This window comes from Parasteatoda tepidariorum, chromosome 9 (assembly GCF_982258835.1).
Source record: "Parasteatoda tepidariorum strain Cologne lab strain chromosome 9, Ptep-v5.0, whole genome shotgun sequence".
Taxonomy (NCBI): Eukaryota; Metazoa; Arthropoda; class Arachnida; order Araneae; family Theridiidae; genus Parasteatoda; species Parasteatoda tepidariorum.
Genome location: NC_141763.1, coordinates 7,107,848 through 7,132,181, shown reverse-complemented (window position 1 = coordinate 7,132,181; position 24,334 = coordinate 7,107,848). Strand labels below are relative to the sequence as shown.

Below are 24,334 nucleotides of genomic sequence, written 5' to 3'. Positions count from 1 at the left end.
ACAGTCAAACCCCGCTGTAGTGAACACGGTTTATAGTGAACTCCCGGATATAGTGAACAAAATGGTCGTGCCAGTTTTGAAAAGAGAGGAAATTGGATATTATGAAGTTTTTCTGTCATCGACTCATTTTTTTCCCTACATTTTTTTAGTAATTTTGAAATGTCATCTTCAAAATAATTACTTATACTGATTTTTTAAACCGTCTATAGAATAGAATAGTGTTTCCCAAACTTATGACTTTTGTGTACCCTTTCTAAATTTTTCGTAAAGCTGTGTACCACTAATAAAAAAATGAATGCATTTTTTACTATTAAAAAATTGCAAAAAACTTAAAAATCACAACTGGTTTTACACACCACTAATTATATTATATTAGCTGTTAACTCTGCAAAAAATAGCCAATAGAAAAATACGTCATCGTAAATTTTCATGGCTAGCTTTGTTTTTAAATAAAATTTTTTTAAATTTTCGTTTGTTACAAGATATTTCGCATAAGAACGCGTACCCCCTCTAAACTGCTCCCGTACCCCTGGGGATACGCGTACCACACTTTGGGGAACACTGGAGTAGAATGTAGCGACTAGCATTTTTTCTTGTTTGCTTCTTTTATCTCACTTTTCCATCCCTAAACAAGGTCCAACCCAGGCAGATTTGTATGGACAAATTTTTTCCAGCATCAGCTAAAGATTATTTTTTTTTTTTTTTTTTTTTGGTGTGTGCACAAGACGAAGAGTAATTAAAAATAAAAGCAAGTTAACACATTTTATGTTACTACGCATTATTTTTCAGTCATTTTTGTATTTCATTTTATGGGTAATTTATTTAAATAATGTATAATAAAAAGATGGAGTTCGGATTGTGGAACGGATATAGTAAACTCCCGGTTATAGTGAACCAAAATTTTGGCCCCTTTGAAGGTTCACTATAGCGGAGTTTGACTGTATAAATTTCTGTTTTACCAATGTACATTCATTTACATTTAAATTAGTATAATAAATGTAATAAACCAGTTAGTTAGACTAAAACCAAGTTAGTTTCTTTCTTTGCACAGTGGATCAGGACCACTGGTCGTTTAGATTTTTCTTACCCAATGGCGCGCACGTGGATTCGTTCCACTCAGAAAATACTCCACACTTTGCCCTGATGCAGGAGTTCCTTTGACTTCTGAGCTGTATTAAAAAACGACATGCCATGGAGTTGAAAGCCTATGTGGATCAACACCGGAGATAAAATAAAACATGGCGAGGCAGAGAAAGCACACTTCCAATTACGTTTAGAGGAACAACGGATAAAACCATTATCTTTCATTCTTACCCTTGGTATTTCACCTCGGCACTTCCAAGGGATTGCTAATATCAACATATTCTGTGTTGTTTTTTTCTCCCCACTTGAAATGTTTAAAAATTTAGTTCAATTTAGGGCTGCCAGGTGGCCGAGTGGTTTGCGTGCCTTTTCTTTCAGTGGTCAGCGAAATTTTTCTCTTTTCATTATTAATAGTTTGACACACACAGTGGTTAGCGTGCCTGACTACAAAGCTAATTAATGACAGAAGGTTCGAATAACGCTCAGGGCATGGCCTTCGTCTTCCTATGAGGTGAACTGGTGTTCGAATCCCAGCGATGGCTTGTCGACACGAATTCCGCACCCGGCTTGCACCGACCACAGTGCTGACGTGAAATTTTTTGCGTGGTAGACGGATCACGGGTTGGAGTCCCCTTGTCGGAGGCTCTTGCGATTTTCCTCACCATATGCGAGTTGGTTCCATCGAAAAGTCCTCCATGAAGGCAAATTTCTCCCAGTACTTTATCCAGGAGTTCCCTCGTCTCCTGGATTGGGTTAAAAATCACAAGACTACGTCGTTGAACATTAGTACTCGTAAATCCAAAAATTGGGTCGGCTGTTCAACGACAGTTATAAAATATAAAGTAAAAAAAAAAGTATTAGGTTTAGTGAGTAAGGTTCCAGTCTCCAGCAGATTTATCAATTAATATTTTTAAACTTTTAGAGGGAAACTGTGACCTCCCAAATATTTTCACTTTTCTGCAAATTTTGTGTGGCCATTCAGCATTCATTTTCTCTCCCCCTTTTTTTTTTCGAATAAAATTATTCAATATTATAACTTTATTTACTTTTAAATATTGGTGAATAAAATATCATTTAAGTTTTACAATTCACCATTCTTAAATCTTCCTCAATAAATCCACTTCTTTCCTTTCTGCTAAAAAGCCTTTTTTTTTTTCCCCCCTCAATCACTAGCCAATTTTTACTACCGAATACAAACTAGTCAGTTTAATCAAAAATTCATGATATCAAAGAGCTCATCTTTAAAAACTCAGGCGCTCTTATATGGAAAAAAAAAAAAAAACTTCACAGTGCATAGGTAAATACAGTTCGATTAGTAATATAGTCGATTGTTGAAATAAAAAAATTATCGATTTTATTACATAATTACGTAATTTTTAAATCTATAAAAACTTCTGCGATTAAAAGACTGCATAAACGATGTATAAGAGATACTATTTTTTCTTTCGATATTAAGGGGTCACAGTACCTTTGCAACAATTTTTTTTTTTTTTTTAAATTAAGGTATAATCATTCATTTTTGTGGATGCTTTACATGCTCATTTAGCTTATAATCAATAATTTATCTTCAAAAAATAATTCAACTGTTTAATTTTTTTTTAATTTTACAAAAATATTGAAAAATTTCCAAAATTTTGGAAATCTCTAAGGCTTTTTTATTTTAACATATTTTCAAAAAAATTTTTTTTTCTTAGTGCTTACTATATTTTCTAATATTCCTCAACGGTTAACAAAAATGGTCTTTTATTTTCTTTTTTAATTTTGTTCGGATAAAACGATTTAAATATTCTCCTTTATAAATAAACAACTTGGGATTATTTTAATGAAGGGGCTCGATTCCCAGTATATTCTATTTCTGTTTGGTATTCATCGAAATTTACCGATCACTAAATTATTTGTATAATGAAAAATTATGTCTTAATCTCAGCTGCAAATTATTTTCTTTTTTACATTATTTTATCAAATGGTTCAATAATTATGTTATTTATCGATTAGAAAATTGGTTATAAAATCTTTAAATCAGTAACATATTGGTAAAAAAAATTAACATGTTGTGAAATTATTAGCAAGAATATAGTTTAATTTTTTTATTTAAAGAAAGGAATAAAGTAAAGGAAAGGACTGTTTTATTCTTTAAAGATTACGGCTTTTTACTTATTCGAATATGAAAAAGGAATGTATTTTAACAGATTTCAATAAATTTATGTTAAATATTCGACCACGATAGCTGAATTAAATAAGCACGTTGCTCGTTTTTCGAATAAGAAATAAGAGAAGTTGTTAAACGTTCTGTTGACTTGAATACATAATAATTTGATTTTGGTTAGAGCAAATCTATTTCTTTAGCTGTTAATTATCATGATTTTATTATATTTAAGATATTTTTTTTTATTAAAAAAACGATCATTTGTTTGTTAATTTTATGCCTGGGATCCGCGTTAAGAATTTAAAATTATAAGCCAGTAAATTAGCCAAATATCAAAAGTGTTCGCCAATTTTTGAAAGTCTTCGCCAAATGCAAATCTTAACGGTTTTTTATGATTTTTTCTCTCTCATAGAAAGCTATTTTACGGTAGTTTGCTTCAGGCTTATATTATTTCAACCCATTTCTAATTGGTTATGCGGTGCATCTACCGAAAATTTATGTAATTTTGTTAAATATATATCAGGGGTCAGTCCAGACATTTCGTGAAGGGTCCGGTTTTCGTGGAATTGTGAAAAAATTACTCACATTCTTTCAACCAGGGTCCGCTTTTATGAATGTGTGCAAATAGGGTCCGCCGGTCTTTGCAAAAAACTTTTTCAAGAAGTTTTTAAATTGTAAATAGATACAAGATTATGCTCGGCACTGAAAAAGTATCATAAAAATTTTTAATTTTTTACAAAAATAAACAGCAATTGCTGCTACTAAATTAGAGATGCAACATACAAATATTTGGTATTTAGCTTATACCGCTGAACGCAGAATATTCATTTCGGACGAATAATGGAAGAATCGTCTGCCGAAGGTAAAACTTAATTCGTTTACATCCATCTTTCTTGTTTTCTGCCCTGGGAAGGGTTTGTTCAAATAACAGAACAATAATGAAGATAAACAAATTTGTGAAGGGTCCGATTATAAGAAAAATCATTTTGTGAAGAGTCCGTTTTTAAGTTAAAATATTTTGTGAAGGGTCCGTTTTTATGAAAAGATATTTTGTGAAGGGTCCGTTAACGGACCCAAATTTCTTCTAAACAGACCCCTGTGTATATATATATATATATATATATATATTCCAGTGGAAAAAATTACTCCCCAATACTTTCGCCAAATATACGATTTTATCGCATTTGGCGAAGTGGTCGCGCGCTCGGGTCCTGATACCCAACAAATCATATTTATTTCTTGTCTGTCAACACTCGTAAAGGAGTTTTTTCTTATGATAGCGAAATAAAAATTTAAACAATAACTGTAAGCAAAAATTTCATCAACACCTAAAACCAAATGAAGAGAACCAAATGAAATGAAATCAGAGAGTTTATATATGTTTAAAGATATCTTGAACAGTTCTAATCAAATTTATTAAATAAAATATCAAGCATAAATCTTGCTAAATATAAAATCTTAGGGGGATAATTTAGATTTGATGGGATAATTTAGCAGCTATGTTATTTATAATTCTTTGAAGCCGCTGCTGATGCTTCGTTATTATACATTTGAGGATAATAATTCTCGAACTTATGATAGAATGTCAAATTTTATTATTCTATTGTACTCCGTGTACATTATTTTACACACCTTCGTAGTTTTATAGTGTTTGTGCAGCAAAACAAAATGTAAGTTGAACACCCAAAACACCGGTGTCCGTAGTCGACAATTTTTTTTTATTTTTGAGAAATTTCAAAATCTAGCTATAGGCGAATAATTTTAAAATGTCGAGAAGGATATTCTGCCTCCCTATAAAGTTATAAAAATAATCATGGAAAGTCATGGATTTAGGTTGCCAATTAATTTCAAAAATGGAATTTCCCTTCCCCTCTCCCAATTTCACAGTGTTCCGAATATCTGAATTTGTTACAAAATCCCCTCTCATAGTCATATTTTGTTTAAATATAAAATGTTTTTATCCCGTTCCTTAAGAATTAGGGTGTTCTTTCAAAAAATGAAAGAAAGAACATCATTTCTAGAGCGAATTATCTTTTAAACTTTCTTGATTTCAGAATTCTTTTCATCTATTTATTTTTTTATTTGATCAATTTAAAATTGTAGTTAAGGCTCTTTATATTACACTTACTTTTAAGAAGAAATAAAACAGGTTTAAATAACTACGCATATCTGACTGTATTAAGTTATTTGCTTTTGTATTTTTTTTTTTAGCTAATTTATTGCTTCAACTCATTCTTTACTCTGTTTTTTTTAAGTTTTTAATAATTAAGTTATTAATAGTAACTTCGGTAAGTCATGAAACTCTCTTGGAATTATTCATGAAAAATCATGGATTTAAAAATCTTAAATGTAGCAGATACACTGTGTTTAAAAAAAAATAATTAAAAGATATAAAATAGAAAAATATAGACGAATTTTCCGAATAACATACGAAACAAATTTGAAAAGAATGTGAAATTTTATTTGCTCTATTCCATTTCGGGTGTCTGAGTTTCTGGTCTTACTTTTGTATATTCAAGCAGGCTTGCCCGTGTGGCAAATGGCATTAGAAGCAACAACAACAATTTTTGTATATTAAGTACCTATTACAACAATATCAGTGTAACCCCATTAGTAGAATTTGCAGAGTCAATCTGCAGCACTATCTTCAAAAATTCCGCAACTTTAACACAGTAATTATTATAAAAATTAGGCTAAATTTAACACGATTCAAAACTATACTATTTTTAACACGATTCAAAAATATTAAAAATAATGCAAAAACCTTGTATAAAATTCAAAATAAATTTGAACAATCATGCTGTTACTTTGCCAAAAAGAAAAAAAAAAGCATGTTTGTACTAAACCCAATTAGGAAACTTGTACAAGTTGATAATATTAAAATAAAATTTTATAAATTTAAATGAAGAAAACTATCTAAAGAAGATGTGATAATGTTCCTACGGCTCTCCAAAACGGAACCTTTCATTCTAAAGTTCAAAGGGTTTTTTGAAAGTTTGTGGGTAGAATATATTTATTATGCATAAATGCAATATTAGAAATATGTTATGCCAAGAGTTCACTTTTGTTTCGCAGTGTATTTTTCCTACTTTTGTACAATTATTCAAAACTATTAAAATATTTTTTTTTTTTTTTTGTGAAATACATTTTTTCTTAAAATTTATCTTTTGTGCTAAGGGGAAAGACGGTTATTTGATTTGATGGTTTAAGGGCGAGAGCTGAGGAACATCAGTTGGCTGAACATCTTTTTATGGCTTTTTGGATTATTGTTTTGTTCACGATTTACATGTATCAACTCCTGTAATATGCAAACACAGACATGATTTTCACCCATTTTTAACACTGTTTTATTTTTCAAAACTTTTTGTCGATATTGCCCCACAACAGTAAGCTATCCGCTTATTTAAAATATGTGTTTCATGACCTTTTGGAGCCTGCTTCAAATTTTGAGAAGTTTATCGCTTTACCGGCAAATGGTTTTTAATCGTTCTATTGTTGATTTTTTTTGATTGAGTCGTGATAATTTTCACGTGACGTCATTATTCTTTATTTATTTTAATAATTCTTTTGTCAATATTTTATGTATTTCTTTCGGAAAATTAAAACTACAATAAAGTTGAAATCATAAAGAATAATGAAATAGGATTCCCGATGTTTACAAACTTTGAGAACATTCTTAGGATAGTGCGATCGTTCTACTTTAAATGCAACTATTCACATTTTCTAAATGTATATTTTACATTAGTGGTGCCCTACATGTGGGGCTACATGCGACTGTTGATGTGCGATCCGCTTGAGCTTCTGAACGCAATAAAAAAGACATTTTAAAAAATAAAAAAAAGTCGAAAATTTAAATTTCTTTTTTTATTTTTTTTTACCTATTGACAAAATGGGTCTTGGTTTGGATTTGATGGCGTCCACACACTTTTCAACTGTGTTCAAGAGTCATAGTTAATAGTGCGCATGCGTCGTCATTGCGTGCGTTGCTATGGCGACCGCTGCTGTTTTTATTTTCAGTAGCAAGCATTTTTAATGTATTTACATAATAATAATTTAAAGTATTTTTATATTTTTTTAGTTATTAACGTATAGTGACTGGCTTAACGGCGATTTCAATATAAATATGAATACTGAAGAAGGAAAAGTATTGAAACACGTACATAGGCAGGAGATATGAAAGTCAATCCGACGACAAACATCCATGAAGACAGTTTTTGCAACCCATGATTTGAAATGGTGTGGCGTTTAACGGAGTCAATCCAAAAATATTGACTCCGTTAAACGCCACACATTTGACGAATATGTAACCAGTGAGCGTAATAAGGCGATCACAACTTTATTTATTTATTTTGCAATTACTGTGATATTTTTCCCCGTGATTTTGACGCTTCCTTTTTCTTTAAAACTATGTTGTTATTAGGACACGCAAGTTTCTAATTGTACATTTAAATAACCATTATTTATTGCAATTTTGTACATCGTAAATCCAAATGACTTTTCACCGTTTTTTCATCAGTTTGCGCAACTTATTTCCACGAGGTCATCAACGTGCCAGATGCAATCGCCTTCCCATCATATCCCAGACATGCTCGATGGGAGAGTATCCCAGTATTTTAATACTATGCCATTGCAATATGAGGAATTCGAATAGTGAAAAAGTGCATTTTTAAGCTGCTCACTGTTAGTAGTTTAGATTTTTTTAGTTAGAACTTATTTTTAAATGAATTTTTGTATATGGTAAAAAAAAAAAGAAATACATACATAATTGTATACATCCTTCTCCATAAAATAATATATTTAAAGAGTTGTACAAAAAGGTAGGTAAGAAAGGCAGAACTAGAAAGGTAACAACTTTGTTTTCAGAACGTGGATTGTATGGTAATTTATGCGTGTCTAATTGCTTTCTTTTATCCCTAACGTATGTACCATGAATTTTGGGACTCTCTCTCTCTCTCTCTCTCTCTCTCTCTCTATATATATATATATATATATATATATATATATATATATATATATATATATATATACATATATATATATATATCCCAGTCAGAAACGTCCACTCTATATATATATATATATATATATAGATAGATTTATATAGCATAATAAATAAATGCAAAAAAGAAAAAAAAAACGCAAGGAAAATTAAGAGAAACAATAAGTTTTATCTACTGTGCATAAGCTGCAAGTAAATAGAACTCATAAAATAAGTTCAAAATGTAGAGAAAACATGGAAAAAATTACAGAACAATGAAAAAAGGGGGGAAAAGAAAAATAATAATAAAAATAACTGGAAACTAGAGAAAAAAAACAAGCTAGCATTTTTTTTTTTACACTTTTTTTAGCCTTTTCTTTTTTCATTACATTTTCCCCCCTTTTTTTCCAATATTTTTTTTCTCTAGTTTCTTGTTATTTCTATTATTTATCTTTCCCCCCCTTTTTTCATTGTTCTGTAATTTTTTCCATGTTATCTCTACATTTTGAACTTATATATACACTCTATAACAAAAAAAAATCGATGCACCAAGAAGGAGTTGTCCGATTGAAACGAAAATTGGTGGATAGAAAGACAATGTACAGAATAGTAAATGATTAAAATTTCAGAACAATTGAATAATTTATTGCAGAGTTACAGTAACAAGTTCAATAAGGTGATGACTCGCCTCTAGCCTGGATACAAGCTGCCACACGGTGTAGCAGAGACCGATAAAGCTCCCGGATGGTCTCGTACGGTATTTCCTGCCGAATTCGATCCAATTGTCGAACGAGGTCATCAACATTCCGTGCCAGATGCAATCGCCTTCCCATCATATCCCAGACATGCTCAATGGGAGAGTGATCTGGCAGGCCATGGAAGAGTTTGACAAGCTTGCAGACAGGTCATAGCAACACATGTCGTATGTGGTCTGGCATTGCCTGCTGAAAAACCAGCCCAGGGTGCTGCAAAAGGAACGGTAGCAAAGCAGGTCTTAAAATGTCGTCGACGTACCGCTGTGCAGTAAGTGTACCTCTAATGAGGACCATAGGGGTCCGGATGTCAAAGGAAATGGCACCCCAGACCATAATGCCTTGTTGAGGGCCGGTGTGGAGTGCAATAGTGAAGGCAGAATCCACCCCCCTCTGCCCTGTGCGTCTCCAAACACGTCTTCGATGATGATCAGGACACAGTTGGAAGCGGGATTCGTCGCTAAAGACTATGCGTCCCCAGTCGGCATCATTCCAGCCTGATCGAGCCATGCACCACTGTAATCTGGCACCAAGAAGCAATCGGATGATTGCTTCTTGGTGCGTCGATTTTTTTGTCATAGAGTGTATATATATATATATATATATATATATATATATATATATATATATATATATATATATATATATATATATATATACATATATATACACACACACAGAGTGTGTGTATATATTTTTGGTGAAATATTGCAAATGTTATTCCAGAATGAGTTATAAGCTTATAAATTCTTTTATTAGCATTCTTGTTATTAAAGAATACAATATCTTGAAACTTAAAATTTTTTTTCTTCAATTCTTGATTAGCTATGCCATACAACAACAAAAGTAGAACAAAAATTTTCAATTATCTTCTAGGTTCTCTTCTAACAAAAGCGAAAACACAGTCCTTGAAATCAACCAAAAATGTACAGAAAAAGAAAAAGTTCTTGCTAAAAAAAGGTATCAAGAGAAAGCTTAAAAGTTCAACGCACGTTAAGAAAATATCTGAAATTAAGAAGGAAAAGGCAACTGATTCAAGTCCCGACAAGAATTCATCCACAACTTCTGAATCTATTACTTCATCACCTTCTTCAAAAGGTATTTCTTCCACACACAAAAAAAAAAAAAAAAATTTCGCACTGAGCTACATATTTATCAATAACTTACTATACTGATAACTGTGCCAATTTACTATGCTTTTTGAGGAAATTTCTTGTAGTGGTCGCACCCACCCTGTGGCAGATTTTTTTCAAGCTTTCTGCGACAATTCTCTCTGACACTATACCTTTATGAAAGACATTTTTAATATTATAAATCACTTCAGTGACAGATTTAAAGTAACAAAAATGATTTCTGTTAAAAAAAAAAAAAAAAAAGCCTTTATGTATAGAATAGAACAGTATATATATTTTTTTAATTATTAATGTAAGAATTTTTTTAAAAATCTAAATAAAAAATATTTGTATAGTTAACCTTTTTTAAATTTTTGCTATTTAGAAATTACTTTTTATAATATCAATTTGAAATTCTAGCTAAAGCCAATAATTGTAGATTTTTTTTATTCTAAAGAAAAAAAGTTTGAAAGAAAAATCGCAAACGAGAAAGGCATTTACTGAATTGAATTCTGCAGAAAGGGGGGGGGGGAAGTTCTACAGAAAAAAAAAGTGTTTGAAAAATTCTGCAGTTTAAAAAAAAGAAAAAACTTCTCTGGTTCTCAAATAAAAGGTCTTTCTGCAAGGAACTCTAAAATGTTCTTCTCCAAAGTTGGCGTGTCGCCACGATTCTGCCACTGGGCAGGCCACTTCATGTAAATGATGCAAAAGTTAATATGACTTTACCCAAGCTCTTGTAGTAAGGCCTTAAAATGTTTGCAAAATTACCAAAAATTTTGAAAGCTTTAGTTTTTAATTGTCGATTACTTCATGGAATATTTTGCAAAAACCGTAGTTGTTGGCTGTGCTTAGCTATTACAAAACCATAGATGGAAAAGAAAAAAAAATTCCAGCTGTGCTTTGTAATAAAAAGTTAATAAGCTAGTTCAAACTTTTAATGGAATTTAGATAATAACTCTGCTGTTTATGGCAATGATTACAGTGTTTGGAGGAGAAATTTAATTTTATGTTGGGAATGAAAAAAAGAATATTTCTATTATTCAAAGATAAGTAAGCAAAAAAATTTATATAATTTCAAAATTTTGAGAGAAGAGGAGAAATTCGAAAAACAAACTGTTCTAATTTCAAGACATCATTCTCGTGAAGCAAAATTTCAAAATCGAGAAAAAGCTCAGCTAAAGTTTATATGCAATATTTAAAAAACGTCATTTGAAAATTTTAAATGTATTTATGAACTTTAATGCACTATATTATATAATACTTTTACTTTATTGACGTAAAAACTTGTATTAGTGAGTTCCATAATTCTATTTAAAGTGTAGCATGTTTTTGCCGAAATAAGGTAAGCATTTATGAAATATAAGTTAATATTTGAATTAATTTTATATAGTCTTGATATAGCAACCTCAAGTTACAACGTCTGTTTTCAGTTGGACCTCTAGGGTTGTTATATCAAACTTCAATTGTGTTAATATAACATGGTGCGTAGCTTTTTTAAAAATTGCTTGAAGGTGCTTATTTTTGATTTTCGTTTTTTAAAAGCCTTTAAAGGTGTTCTTTTCATTGGGTGTTTTTAAAAAGTGCTTAATTTTTCCTTTTCGAAAATGATATTTTTTTTTTTTTACCACATTGATTTTTGGCACATGTTATGCAAAAGCAGACTTTTTTCATTGTTCTATCCAACATTTTCACAATTCATTCAACAGCAATCCATTTCAGCGTACCATCGGTCCATAGCTTATGGAAGCGCCAATCATTTTACATGTTTGATGAAATGTTTGCGAGTCAGCATGTGTGTCTACTGAGTTGGGTTTGGTGAGATTATTGCATTCTCATGTGCAACTCAGCTGCATCTTACAGGATACTCTCATTTTCAGGCTTCATTTTTCACTCTCTAATATCGAACTGAAAAATTCCTTGATCATTTTATAATTTTTAAGATAATCAAGAAAAAGAGTTCTTTGTTAGAAACTAGTTATTTTATATCATGATCATGTAAAGTCTAAATTGCATTTTGTAATGTATATAGTGCTTTGTTAATGCATATAGTGCTTTAAAATATTTTTAAGTGCTTAAAAAGTACTTAAAAGGTGCTTATTTTTTGTTGCAAAATTTAGCTATACACCTTGTATAAAGACAACAGAAATATAATAAAGGCAGAAAAATTAAAACTAATTAAAAAAAAATAGTTTTTTATAATAAATTAGGTGGATATAAGCTTAAGTTGGTTTATTGAAGAAAAAGTTCTGTAGAAATATACTAAAATGCTAAGCATTTTTAATAAATTGAAAGTGCAAAACTCAAGTTTTATTGCTGAAAGTTTTTATTACTGAAAATTTACATGTTGGCTAATTTGCAGTCATAAAAACTTATTAACATGTTTCCAATGACAGTCTGCCTATTTGAACATTTTTCAAGTTTACAATCATTTCTATTTAAACTATATGCATATTTTAAAAATGTACTTATCTTAGATGTTTATTTAAGTATTAAAAAGTTACATTTAAAAAAAAGCAGATTTTTTTTCTTTTAAATCAAGCAAAAACAAATTTTTTTCACTTTCATTTTTTCTCAATTTGTATATTGTTTTAATTCATTTATTTATTTTTTCAGATTTACTATCAGTTGCTGAATCTGAGAAATTTGTTTGTGATAATAGCGAATTATTAAGAATCGAAAATGCTGAAGAAAAGACGCTCGGGGAGTGTGCGCTTGAAGACGAAAGTACTGATGACGAGAAACCTCCTCCATCCCCTGACAAAAGGACAGATTATAAGCGACATGATGCTCTCTCAGAACTGAACAGCTATTCTGATGATGATACTACCAGCGAATCAGAATTTCAAATAGATCTATCTCGAGAAGAGGAAGAAGAAATGGAGGTAAGCTAGACCAGTGGTTACCAACTGGCGGCCCACACACCCTTTTTTGTGACCTGCGAACTAAAATATATTAGTTGTCATTTTTTGGCGGACTGTTTGCGTAAAAAATCTATATGGGTTTAAAATACTTTTCTTTCGTTTGAAGAAAACTAATTTCTTCTTTTCTGTGAAATTTAACATGCCTATGCACTGTGGGCCAGAAGACCATGATCTTTGGCCAAAAGTCAAAAATTTAATTTTCAACTAAAATATGTGTAGGCAGTTTTAATATAGCCCAAATTAAGTATTCATAATCATTCTAAGCATTATAATTTACTTTTTGGACCAACAAGAGTACAATCTAATGAAAAATATGTTTAAAAAAATTTTTTTAATGTAACTTATAAATTTTTATTTCAGAAATATATATAGGAATTTTACCTTACTGTTACATTTTTATCAGAGTAATTAGTCTGAAATGATAGTAAAATTTTTCAATGTGTTGGATTAGTTAATACTCTTGACAAACTTATAGTGTATATCTTATCATTTGACATTTTACAATGTTTGAATGACTTTCGAAACTTAGTTCCAAACAGTTCCACGTGGTAATTAGCTAAACTTTTTTTGTTGTCTTCTTTCGAAAAAATCTGCCCCATTTTGCCCGCATGGCAAAGGTAGACTAAATATACGAAAAAACGAAAATTATATATTTTTTTCATGTTTTCGCGTTTTTTTGTAATTAATTCGCTTTATTTTGTAATATTACTTCGGAAATATAATTTGCTTTTGATTTCTAATATAAAATTACGAAAATTATTATATTTTGATTGCTATATTTAATTATTTAAATGTACTATATTATTATTTTTATTTTTGCTAGCCATATTTCAGCATCCATATTCAGCCACCATTTTGTTTTGTGGGGTATTATTGGTGTATTTCAAAATCCTCAACTATGAATTCAATTTACCTGCACATAAAAAACCCAAAATTTTGAAACAAATTTTATCGAAATACTAATTTTGGCCATGAAACCTTGAATGCTGGCCCACTATGCAACGATGCAAAAAAATTTTATTTCTCAGGTTTTGCATCCAAGAAAATATTTATTCTAATACAAAGTAATCGTGTATGTTGCTCTTGTTTTATTTCGTTTTTATTTTTATTTTGTGAATGTAATTTAGCATACGCATATCAGAAATTTTCTCGAAAAAATTCTCTCATTTAACTTTTTGAAACCATTCATTTTAGACAAAATTATTTACATTATTTATTTTTATTTAAATTCCTTGAATTAAATATCGCATGAGCGGAAAAGGGAGAAAAAATTAATTTCATATGCTCAAGAATTTCTTTTTTCTTTTTTTTTTTTTTTTTTTGCTATAATTTCTGAGTCGAAATTAATAAGTCGAATGTAATATAATTAATAAGTCGAAAAAAAAGTTTATTTATCACATAATTAAGTTTAAAAGAAAAAAATCTCGACACTAAGTTTCTGATTAAGAGAAGATTCAAAATGATGCCTAACAAACATAATTTGTAATGCTTGTTATTTTGCTTTTTAATATTAAAAAAATTTTGATAAAAATCTGACAGTAGTATTTAATGTTCCTTCAAACATAAAAGAGTCCTATTTTAAAATTTTGATAAAGTTGCGGACTGCCATTTGACTGGTGTTTTTAATTCCTGCCCCCCGCCACCTGTAAGTTGGAAATCCCTGAGCTAGACAATTTCGTGTTCGTATCATAAAGAGATAATTGTAGTGACTTCTCTTTCAACAATTGTCTTTCAATTGTCATTGAAATACGATGAAGAGACATCTTTAGCTTTAAAATAATTAAAATTATAATGGTTATTTTCCTGCGATCATTATTAATCATCGTTTCTTTTATTATTGTATTTTTATTATTATTCAAAATTAAAACTAAGCATACCAACACTTAATCTATACATATTTCTGCCATAGCTGGTCAAATGACCTTACTTTATGTTTCTTGATTGAATGTATGAAATACGAATGTTAGGAAAGAAATAAACTTTTAAAAAAATTTCCGCAAACATATTTCTTCTAATTATTATTATATCTATAATTGGAATTTTTCCTATATTTATAAGAATTATAATTATAATTATTCTCATAATAATATTACTTCTTCTAAGAACCTGTGCTGTCTCGATTGTTTCGACATTTTTCCATGTAAAAACTAACAGTTAGAAAGGAAGTATAGCTATCTAAATAAAATATAAGCTACCTACTCACCAAAACATTTAGTTTTTGTCACTTTTTCTGACACAAAAATGCCAATCTAAAATCTTAGGTACTCTCCTGAAATTTGAATTCACAGTTATTTTGATTGAACTAACAACGCAACAGTCTTTGCAGGAATGTTCAACTCATCGAATGCAATACTTTGAAAATGCATGACATCGTCGTTTCTAATGCGATAACCTTATAAAGCAATAAATTTTTCACTCGGTTAAATGATCGGTTGTGGTAGAAATAGGTACACGAAAAGTATTATTCAAAACAAACAAAATATTAAAAAAAAGTAATAGAATAATAACTGTATGTAATTCATGAAGTCAAATCTGCAAAACCGACAAGATGACAAGCGCATATTCGATGCAAAAGTTCTTAACCGGCATTTGACCGGTTATGGTATGCTTAGTGTTAAAAGCTTAAAACCTAAAGTATTGCTCCCTTAAAATATTATAAACACATTTCCTTATTATGAAAAATATTATGATTTTACAATTATTCTACAGCAAAGCTTTTCTTTAATAAAATTATTGAAAATATTTCTTTATTAAAAAGAAGAATAAACAATAGTGCAATCCAAACAAAAATATTTTATAATTTTCGTAAGTTATTTTGTGTGCATTATTTTAATTGCTTATGTCGTATAAAAACATTTTTACCTTAATTGCGCTAAAGGTAAATGTAATTTTTATCAAAATTTATTTACTATTGAATGATTAAGTAATTGTAAACCAAAACATCTTTATTTCATTTGTAATTGCAATGCACTAAAGGAAAAAGCACTTGAAGTTTTAAACCTTTAATTGTGAATAGTTTAAATTAAAATATAATAATAACAGATTAATATAGTCAGAGAAGATTGTGCTCTGAAAAAAAATCTGGATTTTCGATCCAAACAAAAATATTTTATAATTTTCGTAAGTTATTTTGTGTGCATTATTTTAATTGCTTATGTCGTATAAAAATTTTTTTACCTTTATTGCGCTAAAGGTAAATGTAATTTTTATCAAAATTTATTTACTATTGAATGATTAAGTAATTGTAAACCAAAACATCTTTATTTCATTTGTAATTGCAATGCACTAAAGGAAAAAGCACTTGAAGTTTTAAACCTTTAATTGTGAATAGTTTAAATCAAAATATAATAATAACAGATTAATATAGTCAGAGTTAATATAGTCAGAGATGATTGTGCTCTGAAAAAAAATCTGGATTTTCGATCTGGATATCCAAGGTCCTAAAGTATCAAGAAATCATCAGTCACATTTACATATAAAAATTCTTGCATATTTTATTTAAAAATATTGGAACTAGAATTTATGCTTGGCATCTCTTACAATTGTAAATAATTTTTTCTGGTAGAATAATAAATGTGATTAGAGATAAAAAATAAACTTATACATAATTATTAATTTAAATTATACTGAATATAATTTATTTAGAATTTCATGTTTTGAAAATATCAGTGCTTTAAATTTATGAAGACATTAAATTTTTTGAAATGCATCATCAATGATTATTTTGCTCGAGAAATTTTCAGGAATTTTTTAGTTGGGCTCACAATCACCCCTGTATAGTAGGGTTGAGAAATAAATGTTATAAATTATTAGCTTCTTTTAATTTTATGCTGATGGCAGACAAAAAATGTCTGGATCTTTGTATTCTAATGTTAATATCTAGTGATGTTTCTGTCGATTGAAAATACATAAAACGATAAAATGACAATTATTTTTTGATGATATATACATAAAAATTGTAACAGTACTTATCTTAAGGTGTATATATTGGGTTTGCTTTTGATCATGTTAAACTTTTATTGTGTTAATCCCTTGAATACTTTTATACTATCTTTATTATCTCTTAAATATTTCTTTTGATACTATTTCAACATCTTTAAGATTTTGTATATTTAATGGTGTTTCGTTAAAAAAGAGTTGTTTTATTTATTTGCGAAGGAATCTTTCTTTTATTCCACATTTATTTATTTTATATAAAAATCTTTTTCTCTCACTTTGTTTCGAATTAATATATTTTTTTCAATAGATTTTTCTGATGTGTTATAATGTTAATAAATCTTCCTCTTTTAAGATGATTATTTATCATCTCTGTCAGGGTTCTGATTCATCTCCCATGCATTTGATTGACCCCTGACCTGATCGTGAGGGACACAGGAAATCTCGTTCCCCTAGAGTGGGGTAGACTAAGGTGAAGCGAAGGACTTTTTTTGGTGAGAAAAAGGATTTTAACATTTAGATTGAATGCGGAGTGACTGGATGCAGAGAGGCAGTCGAAGCAATAGAGCTCCGGAGTTGTTATGTTATGTAGTTTATGTACCTGTTGATATTTAATTGTAAATATATAGATAATCAAGAATACTAAATTGAAATAGTATACATGAAAAAAAAATCAGGTACATAAACTACATAACATAACAATTCCGGAGCTTTATTGCTCCAAAAAAAGTTCTTCGCTTCACCTTACTCCACCCCCACTCCAGGGGAGCGAGTCTTCCTGTGTCCCTCACCCTCTGACCCTCAGGCCTGGGGTCAATCAAATGCATGGGAGAGGAATCCTGACAATCTTGAAATACTTTAAATAAAATCTTTTTGTGTTAATTCATTTTCATCTTTTTATTTTAGTAGGATTATTCAAAGTTTTAAATGAATATTTTTTCAACAAAATTCATAATTGATAATTCATTTTTTCAGGAGGATAATTCATCTCAAAACTTTTGCATAGCTTGCAACCTGAACGTCGGTACGAGATCAGCTTTGACCGCCCACATGAAGCAGCACAGCATCACCAATAATCAAACACACCAGTGCCTGATATGCAACAAAACATTGAGCTCTGCAAGCTCTTTGGATCGACACATGTTGATTCACTCTGGAGAGAGGCCTTTTAAATGTAAGCTCTGTGATATGTCTTTTACGACAAACGGAAACATGCATCGCCACATGCGTACCCATGGCGATGTCGAAACGAGTGACAGCGAGAAGTCGTTAGACCTCAGGAAAAAAGATGTGATAAAATGTGATATTCCGGCAGAATGTCAGGACAGTGATAAAAAGATCCATTGTCCGGTCTGCGGAAAAACATTTCTTTGTAAATATGGCCTGCAAAGCCACATGGAAACCCATCCTAACGATCCAATACTTTGTCAAAAATGTGATACCATATCTGCTAATTACAGCGCTTATATCAATCACAAATGCAATATTTTAGGTTCCAAGCAGCCCATCAAATGTTACAATTTGCCTCGTGGATTTCAAGACTTGACTTTCATGGATTTTACGTCTAATAAGTTTTCACTCGTTTCGAAATCGTATTGCGAGCAGAATATCAAACGTCCGAGTAGTGCCTTTCACAAATTTGAATGTCAGAAGTGCAGCAAAGCGTTTCCTTGTGGCAGAGCTTTGAAGTTGCACGAGAAAGTTCACGAGACTGAAATCGGAACTTTTTGTCCCAGTTGCCATTGTGATTTTCCCGCCTCCCCTTACCTCCAACTGCATCAGTTGAAGCATCGATCTGTCGAGCACTGTTTCAACGCGGCCTTTCAAAGTGAAATGGTGGCTGATTTGAAGGCGCCGTTCAACAAAATGGCCGCCGCCGGAAAGGAAGATTTTCTCGCCCTGCTGAATCTGCAGACTAAACAGTCCCATTTATCATTGTTGAAGAATTTAAGATCTTGTCACATCAAAGAAGATACTTTTGAAAACTACGATTACTTTGTTCATGGAAAAGTTTTAGAAAAAGATTTAAAAAGTGACATCGAAACCAGTAAGATTGCAAATAACAACAACAATAACGACTTTGCCGACATACAGTCTATAATCACCGTAACGTCCAAGGCCCCTTTAATGACTCCTGCTCAAACTTCACCTATTGCAGTGCGTACCATTTCACCATCTATGTTTGTTTCTGCTCACCAACCAGTGTCACCTCCTATTGCTGAATCAGCATCAGCAAGTCCTGAAACTCCGTCCAAAGAGGAAATCCCATCTGCAATGGATAATCAATCTATGTATGATGTTAGCGATACAATCATGGAGACCCACGGTGTTTTTTCTTGTAAGATATGCTCTCAGAGATTTAAAAATAGTAGTGCTTTAAAGAGACATACCAAGTTACATGTTCAAAGGGGATCCAATTATTCATGCCACATCTGCTCTTACGTCAGTGTTGACAAGAGCACTCTCATACGCCATCTCAGGACACACAATGGTGAAAGACCATTCCAATGTGTCATCTGTAAGTATGCTTTCACTACGAAAGCTAATTGCGAACGACACGTGCGAAAACGTCATAAAAAATTTGGGAAGGCTGAAATTCGTAATGCGATGCAGTACAACCCAAATATGTCACTCAGGACATCGGATCCTTCTACCGCTGATATCAGCAATTCAGAGACTGTTTGTAAATACTGCGGGGTGGATTTCAAGTTCAATCGAGTGTTGAGGCATCATTTGAGGTCCTTGCACAACAGCTGCAATCGCAAACCTTTCAGTTGTAAAATCTGCAAGTTTGGTTTTTCGACGAAGAATAACTGCATTCGACATGTGCTGAAGCAACATCCTAATTTGAAAGACAAACTGAGGTCTGTCGTAATCCCGAATCCTCAGATGCCGCAACCGGTTCATCCAGATTCGATGAGCGACTCGAACTCTTCCGTGGGCAACCCGCCTTCTAGTGATCACCAAGAGCTGCAGCCTCTAGATTTGCATTGCTGCGAGAATCCCGAGAAGCCACTGGACCTGCAAACAGATAAACTTTCCAACGACGAGACGGTCATCGCTGCCGAGGGCTTAGTTTCCTTGTCCGAGGCCCCTCCGCTTCAAGAAGTACCTCTTGATCTAGCTGCTCACGCCATTGACCTCTCGTGCAAACCCCTCTCTGCCGTCACTAGGAAGTCAGAGTCTAAGCCAAGCAGTATATTTAATAGTGCTCCTCACATTCCGCTTCCTAACGAGTCCTTGGATTTATCGCAAACTAAAACTCCTCCTGCTGCTGACACGCAGATATCTCCTCTGCCCTTAAATGCCAGCTCAAAGACCAAAATTGATATCTCCCCTCCTACGCCAGGCCAAAAACACAGATCATTTACATGCATCTACTGCAATGCTGGATTCACATTGAAATCCAATATGGAGAGACACATCAAGAGAAAGCACCCCGAGTTTGCCAGGCCGACTCGCAGCAGGAACTTCATTCCAAGTATAGTCACCCCGAACATGCAGAAGCAGAACATTTCCACGTTATCGGATGAGACGAGGAACGCCTTGAGACATCACGTATTGAATACAAAAGTACAGCAAGTGCCAGTTTACAGAAATTTCCATCCGGATGTACCTTTTCCCAATGTCACAAATGCCTTCAAGATAGTCGGTCCCACCCACAGCATCATAACACCTGTCAATCAAGTACCTACTTCAAGTACTTCTGTATTGAATTTGTCATTGGATTTAAGTGGCAAGCCTGAAAAAATAACTCTGATCAATGCATCGGGTGTAGTCAAAACGACGGAGAGCAGCGACGAACCCTGTTCTGACTTGGCGAGCGTGTCGTCTGTCATATGCACCGCAAATTCGCCTCAATTTACACAACTATTGGGGAAGCAGTCGGATAGTGAGAAAGTGGACATTGTGGATAAAGAAGTGAAAAAAGACAAGAACGAAGAAGCGAGCACCTTCAAGAAGTCGGACACACCCCCAGTGTCTTGTCCGTTCTGCGATAGGCAATTTCCGTGGACGAGTTCTCTCCGACGTCACATACTGACTCACACCGGTCAGAAACCGTTTAAGTGTCCCAAATGTTCTCTGTGGTTCACTACAAAATCCAATTGTGAACGACACTTGATTCGCAAGCACGGGCACAAGGGCGATTTGATAACACGCAGTGTGCCGGATCGTCCTTATAAGTGCAACCACTGCTTGACCAGCACTTTCTCTACCCAGGGCAACCTTCGAAAGCACTTTTATCTCAAGCACTGGACGAAGAGTTATCTGGGCATGAACTGCAAGCCGCCGCATGTCGAGAGGAAGAACGCCGAATCGGATGTCACCGCCCAGGAGCACAGCTACAGCCAACCCAATAGAAAAGGCCTTCTCCCTTGCAACTTTTGTGATAATAGCTTCGGCAGTGCAAGCGATTTGAGCTCGCACATGCGTCAACACAGCGGGATTATTTACGTTTGCTATCTATGTCGCAAAACATTTCCAAACCATCAAATGTGCTATACTCATTTTAAAACTTCACATTCCTTAGTATATTTGAAACTGAACTTGAACGAAGACGTCCTCCCGGGCAGCGGCGAGGACGCGCACGTCGAAGAGAACCGCGCCGTAGCCGACAAGAATGTTTCTTCCGTCGCGTGCATGATATGTTTTCAAAAGATGGCGTCTGTGGAACATCTGCAGAAACACTTCAAAACCCATTTGTTGAAAGAGAAAGACGACCCTCAAACGATTCCTAACAAAAATCCGATCGGCCGAACGCCCGACCCGAACCCTCCTAAAAAAGCCCGGGTGATCAAAAATAAAGTGAAAAATTCTCTCCTGTACATCTTTTCAAAAACAGCCAACACCTCCACTCAGACGAAATCCCCGCGAAATGTCGGCTCGAAAGCGGAGGCGACGTCGGAAGAAGATTCCGATTTAATTCAAAATCTACTCGGCATCTCCGATTCCAAGACGATTGACGAAATGTTGGTTTCTCCCGACAATGCAGCCCGTATTTTGGGAGTAAAAGAAATGTAAAACATGAATTTTTTACAAAGTCATCATCTGAAAAAAGCATTTTAGTCCTTATTATATGTTTGTCACAATGTGTCTCGTCCAAATATTTGTAAATATGATTAGTTCATGTAAGAAATGTTGTAAAAATGTTTTTGTGCTGGGAGATGGGTTTTTGGTCTATTTTGTATTAATTATTGTACAATAATTTAGCTTTTACGGCAGGGCTTCTACTTTTTATCTGTCGGAAGGGTTACTGCATCAAAATGATCACCAGGCAATAGCATGCAAGAAACTATTTTAAAAGAATGGGGTTAAATGCAAAATTCTTAGCCACCTCCAAGCAAGTGACTATATATACAGTTTTTCTTTTTTTTAAAAAAACTGGTAAGAAAATTTTATTCATTCTTTGTTGTAAAAATTGTCAAACACTTTAATTGCATAATGCATATTATTTATAAAATCAGTAAGTGCACAGGTCTCAGTAACTTTTTTATGTTTGCATGAATTTTTATCAACTGTTTGTTTCTCAAAGTTGTTTACGAATGTTATAATATTCCATCTACTTTTTTTTTTATATTGCATATATTATATGCATGCAACATATATGATGTACGTATTATATATACTATGTATTTTATTGTATATTTTTAATGCTTCATTTTCAAACTTAGCAAAAACTTCCTGTAAAGATTTCTTTTTAAAAATTATGTTTATTTACTATTATTATTATAATTATTATTTTGCATTAAGAATCAATACACATATATATACAAAGATGATTGTGATCCGTAAAAAATCCGTATTTCCGTTTTTTTTCTTCTTCTCACTAACAGCAATCAAGAAGTTTCTGGAAATCCAAGATGCAGAAATTTCAAGAAATCATTGATCACATTTATGTATAGAAATTCTTGTATATTTTATTTAAAAATATTAGAACTATAATTTGTACTTGACATCTCTTTCATTTATAAATATTGTTCTTTTTTTTTTGTTGCTAGAATAATAAATGCGGTTAGAGATAAAAGTAAACTTATAAACAATTATTCTTTTAAATTATGCTGCATATAATTTCATTAGAGTTTTATGTTTTGAAAATATCAGTGATTTTAATTTATAAAGACATTAATTCAAGACCAGATTTTATTCAAGAAAGTTTCAGGACTTTTGAGTTGGGCTCACAATCACCTCTGTATATGTATTTAAATTTGTAATGTTTTTTGACATTTTTAATATTGTATAAGTGTTAATCTAATGGATAAACTGTGATAGCATTTTAGTAGAAATTATTCAAATAATGTACTACTATTATACCACATCTATTGAAAAGCCTTTAATTTGTTAGGTATACTGGATACCCTTCATAGGGTATACCCTGAATACCCTTCATCTTTCTAAATTTTTTTTTTTTAAAATACAAAAGTTCAAACAGTTGGAAAAAAATTTTTAAAAAAAGTCTTATTTATGTTATGTGTTAAAAGAAACTTTATAGTAAATATATTTTTACAAATATTGCTACTTTGATGTAAAGATATGATATTTTACATAGGCTGTTGGAACCTAATTGTTTTTTCTTAAATTTTTTATCCCCCTAAAAATACGGAGAAAAAGACATTTAGATATTGATTAAAAGGCCTCTTTCCTCGCAACTGTCTAAAGGGTGGAGAAAAGGGATAGAATTTTAAATAGGCTTTTAATAATTTTTATTTACTTTCCAATAATAAATTGTTGGATATTTAATCGGCAGAATCTTTCGAAACACATTTAAAATCAAAGTCGTCACCCAATTAGAGTTTGAGATAAAGATATTTAGAATTTGAGAATAAGGATATTTAGAATTTGAGATAAGGACTAGAAATTTTCTGATGTTTTTTTTTTTTCTAATAAAATTACCAAAATACAATTCTGCAACCAGCATTTTTTGAAAGATAGATTCTCCTGCTTTAAGAATTTTGATTAACATCTTTTGTTTTTGCATAATTTTTCAATGGCGCACAAATTCGTTTTCATCAGTTTAAATTAAAAATAAAAGCAAATTTTAAAATATCTAAAACGAGAGTAAAGAACAATATGAATTTATCTATCAGAAATGACTTACTACATAATTTGATTAGCTTACATAATTGAAAAAAAAAATCCTTAATTTTAAAAGCTGTCATATGATGTTTTTCAAAATCTCTCATAGTGGCACTTTTTTTTAAAAAGTTTTTTTAAAAGTTATCAGAGCTGTCGAATGATACCGTTTCATCATAAGTTCGTCAAGGACAAAAATTCATCCAAAAAAAATATTGAACCTAAAATCCAAGATGGTAAGGAAAGAAGCCTCTTAAGCGTTTCATTGTAAAAGATGTTATGAGAATCGATATAAAGTCGTTGATCGATATAAAGATATGAACTCGCTTTGAGTG

General features: G+C 31.8%; 1 protein-coding gene across 2 annotated transcripts in view; it reads left to right on the top strand.

The window, feature by feature from the left end:
• Positions 1-23,189, top strand: part of LOC107457129 (uncharacterized) — a 63,322-nt gene extending 40,133 nt beyond the window's left edge. The window contains exons 2-4 of one of the 2 annotated variants that reach the window (XM_016075206.4): positions 9,836-10,057; positions 12,685-12,953; positions 17,904-23,189. In XM_016075206.4, the coding sequence (XP_015930692.2) occupies positions 9,836-10,057; positions 12,685-12,953; positions 17,904-21,950 (4,538 nt within the window). In that variant the 3' untranslated portion in view covers positions 21,951-23,189. The remainder of the gene's footprint in view (positions 1-9,835; positions 10,058-12,684; positions 12,954-17,903) is intronic. The other variant, XM_043053871.3, reaches the window with a different exon arrangement.
• The last annotated feature ends 1,145 nt before the right edge of the window (positions 23,190-24,334 follow it).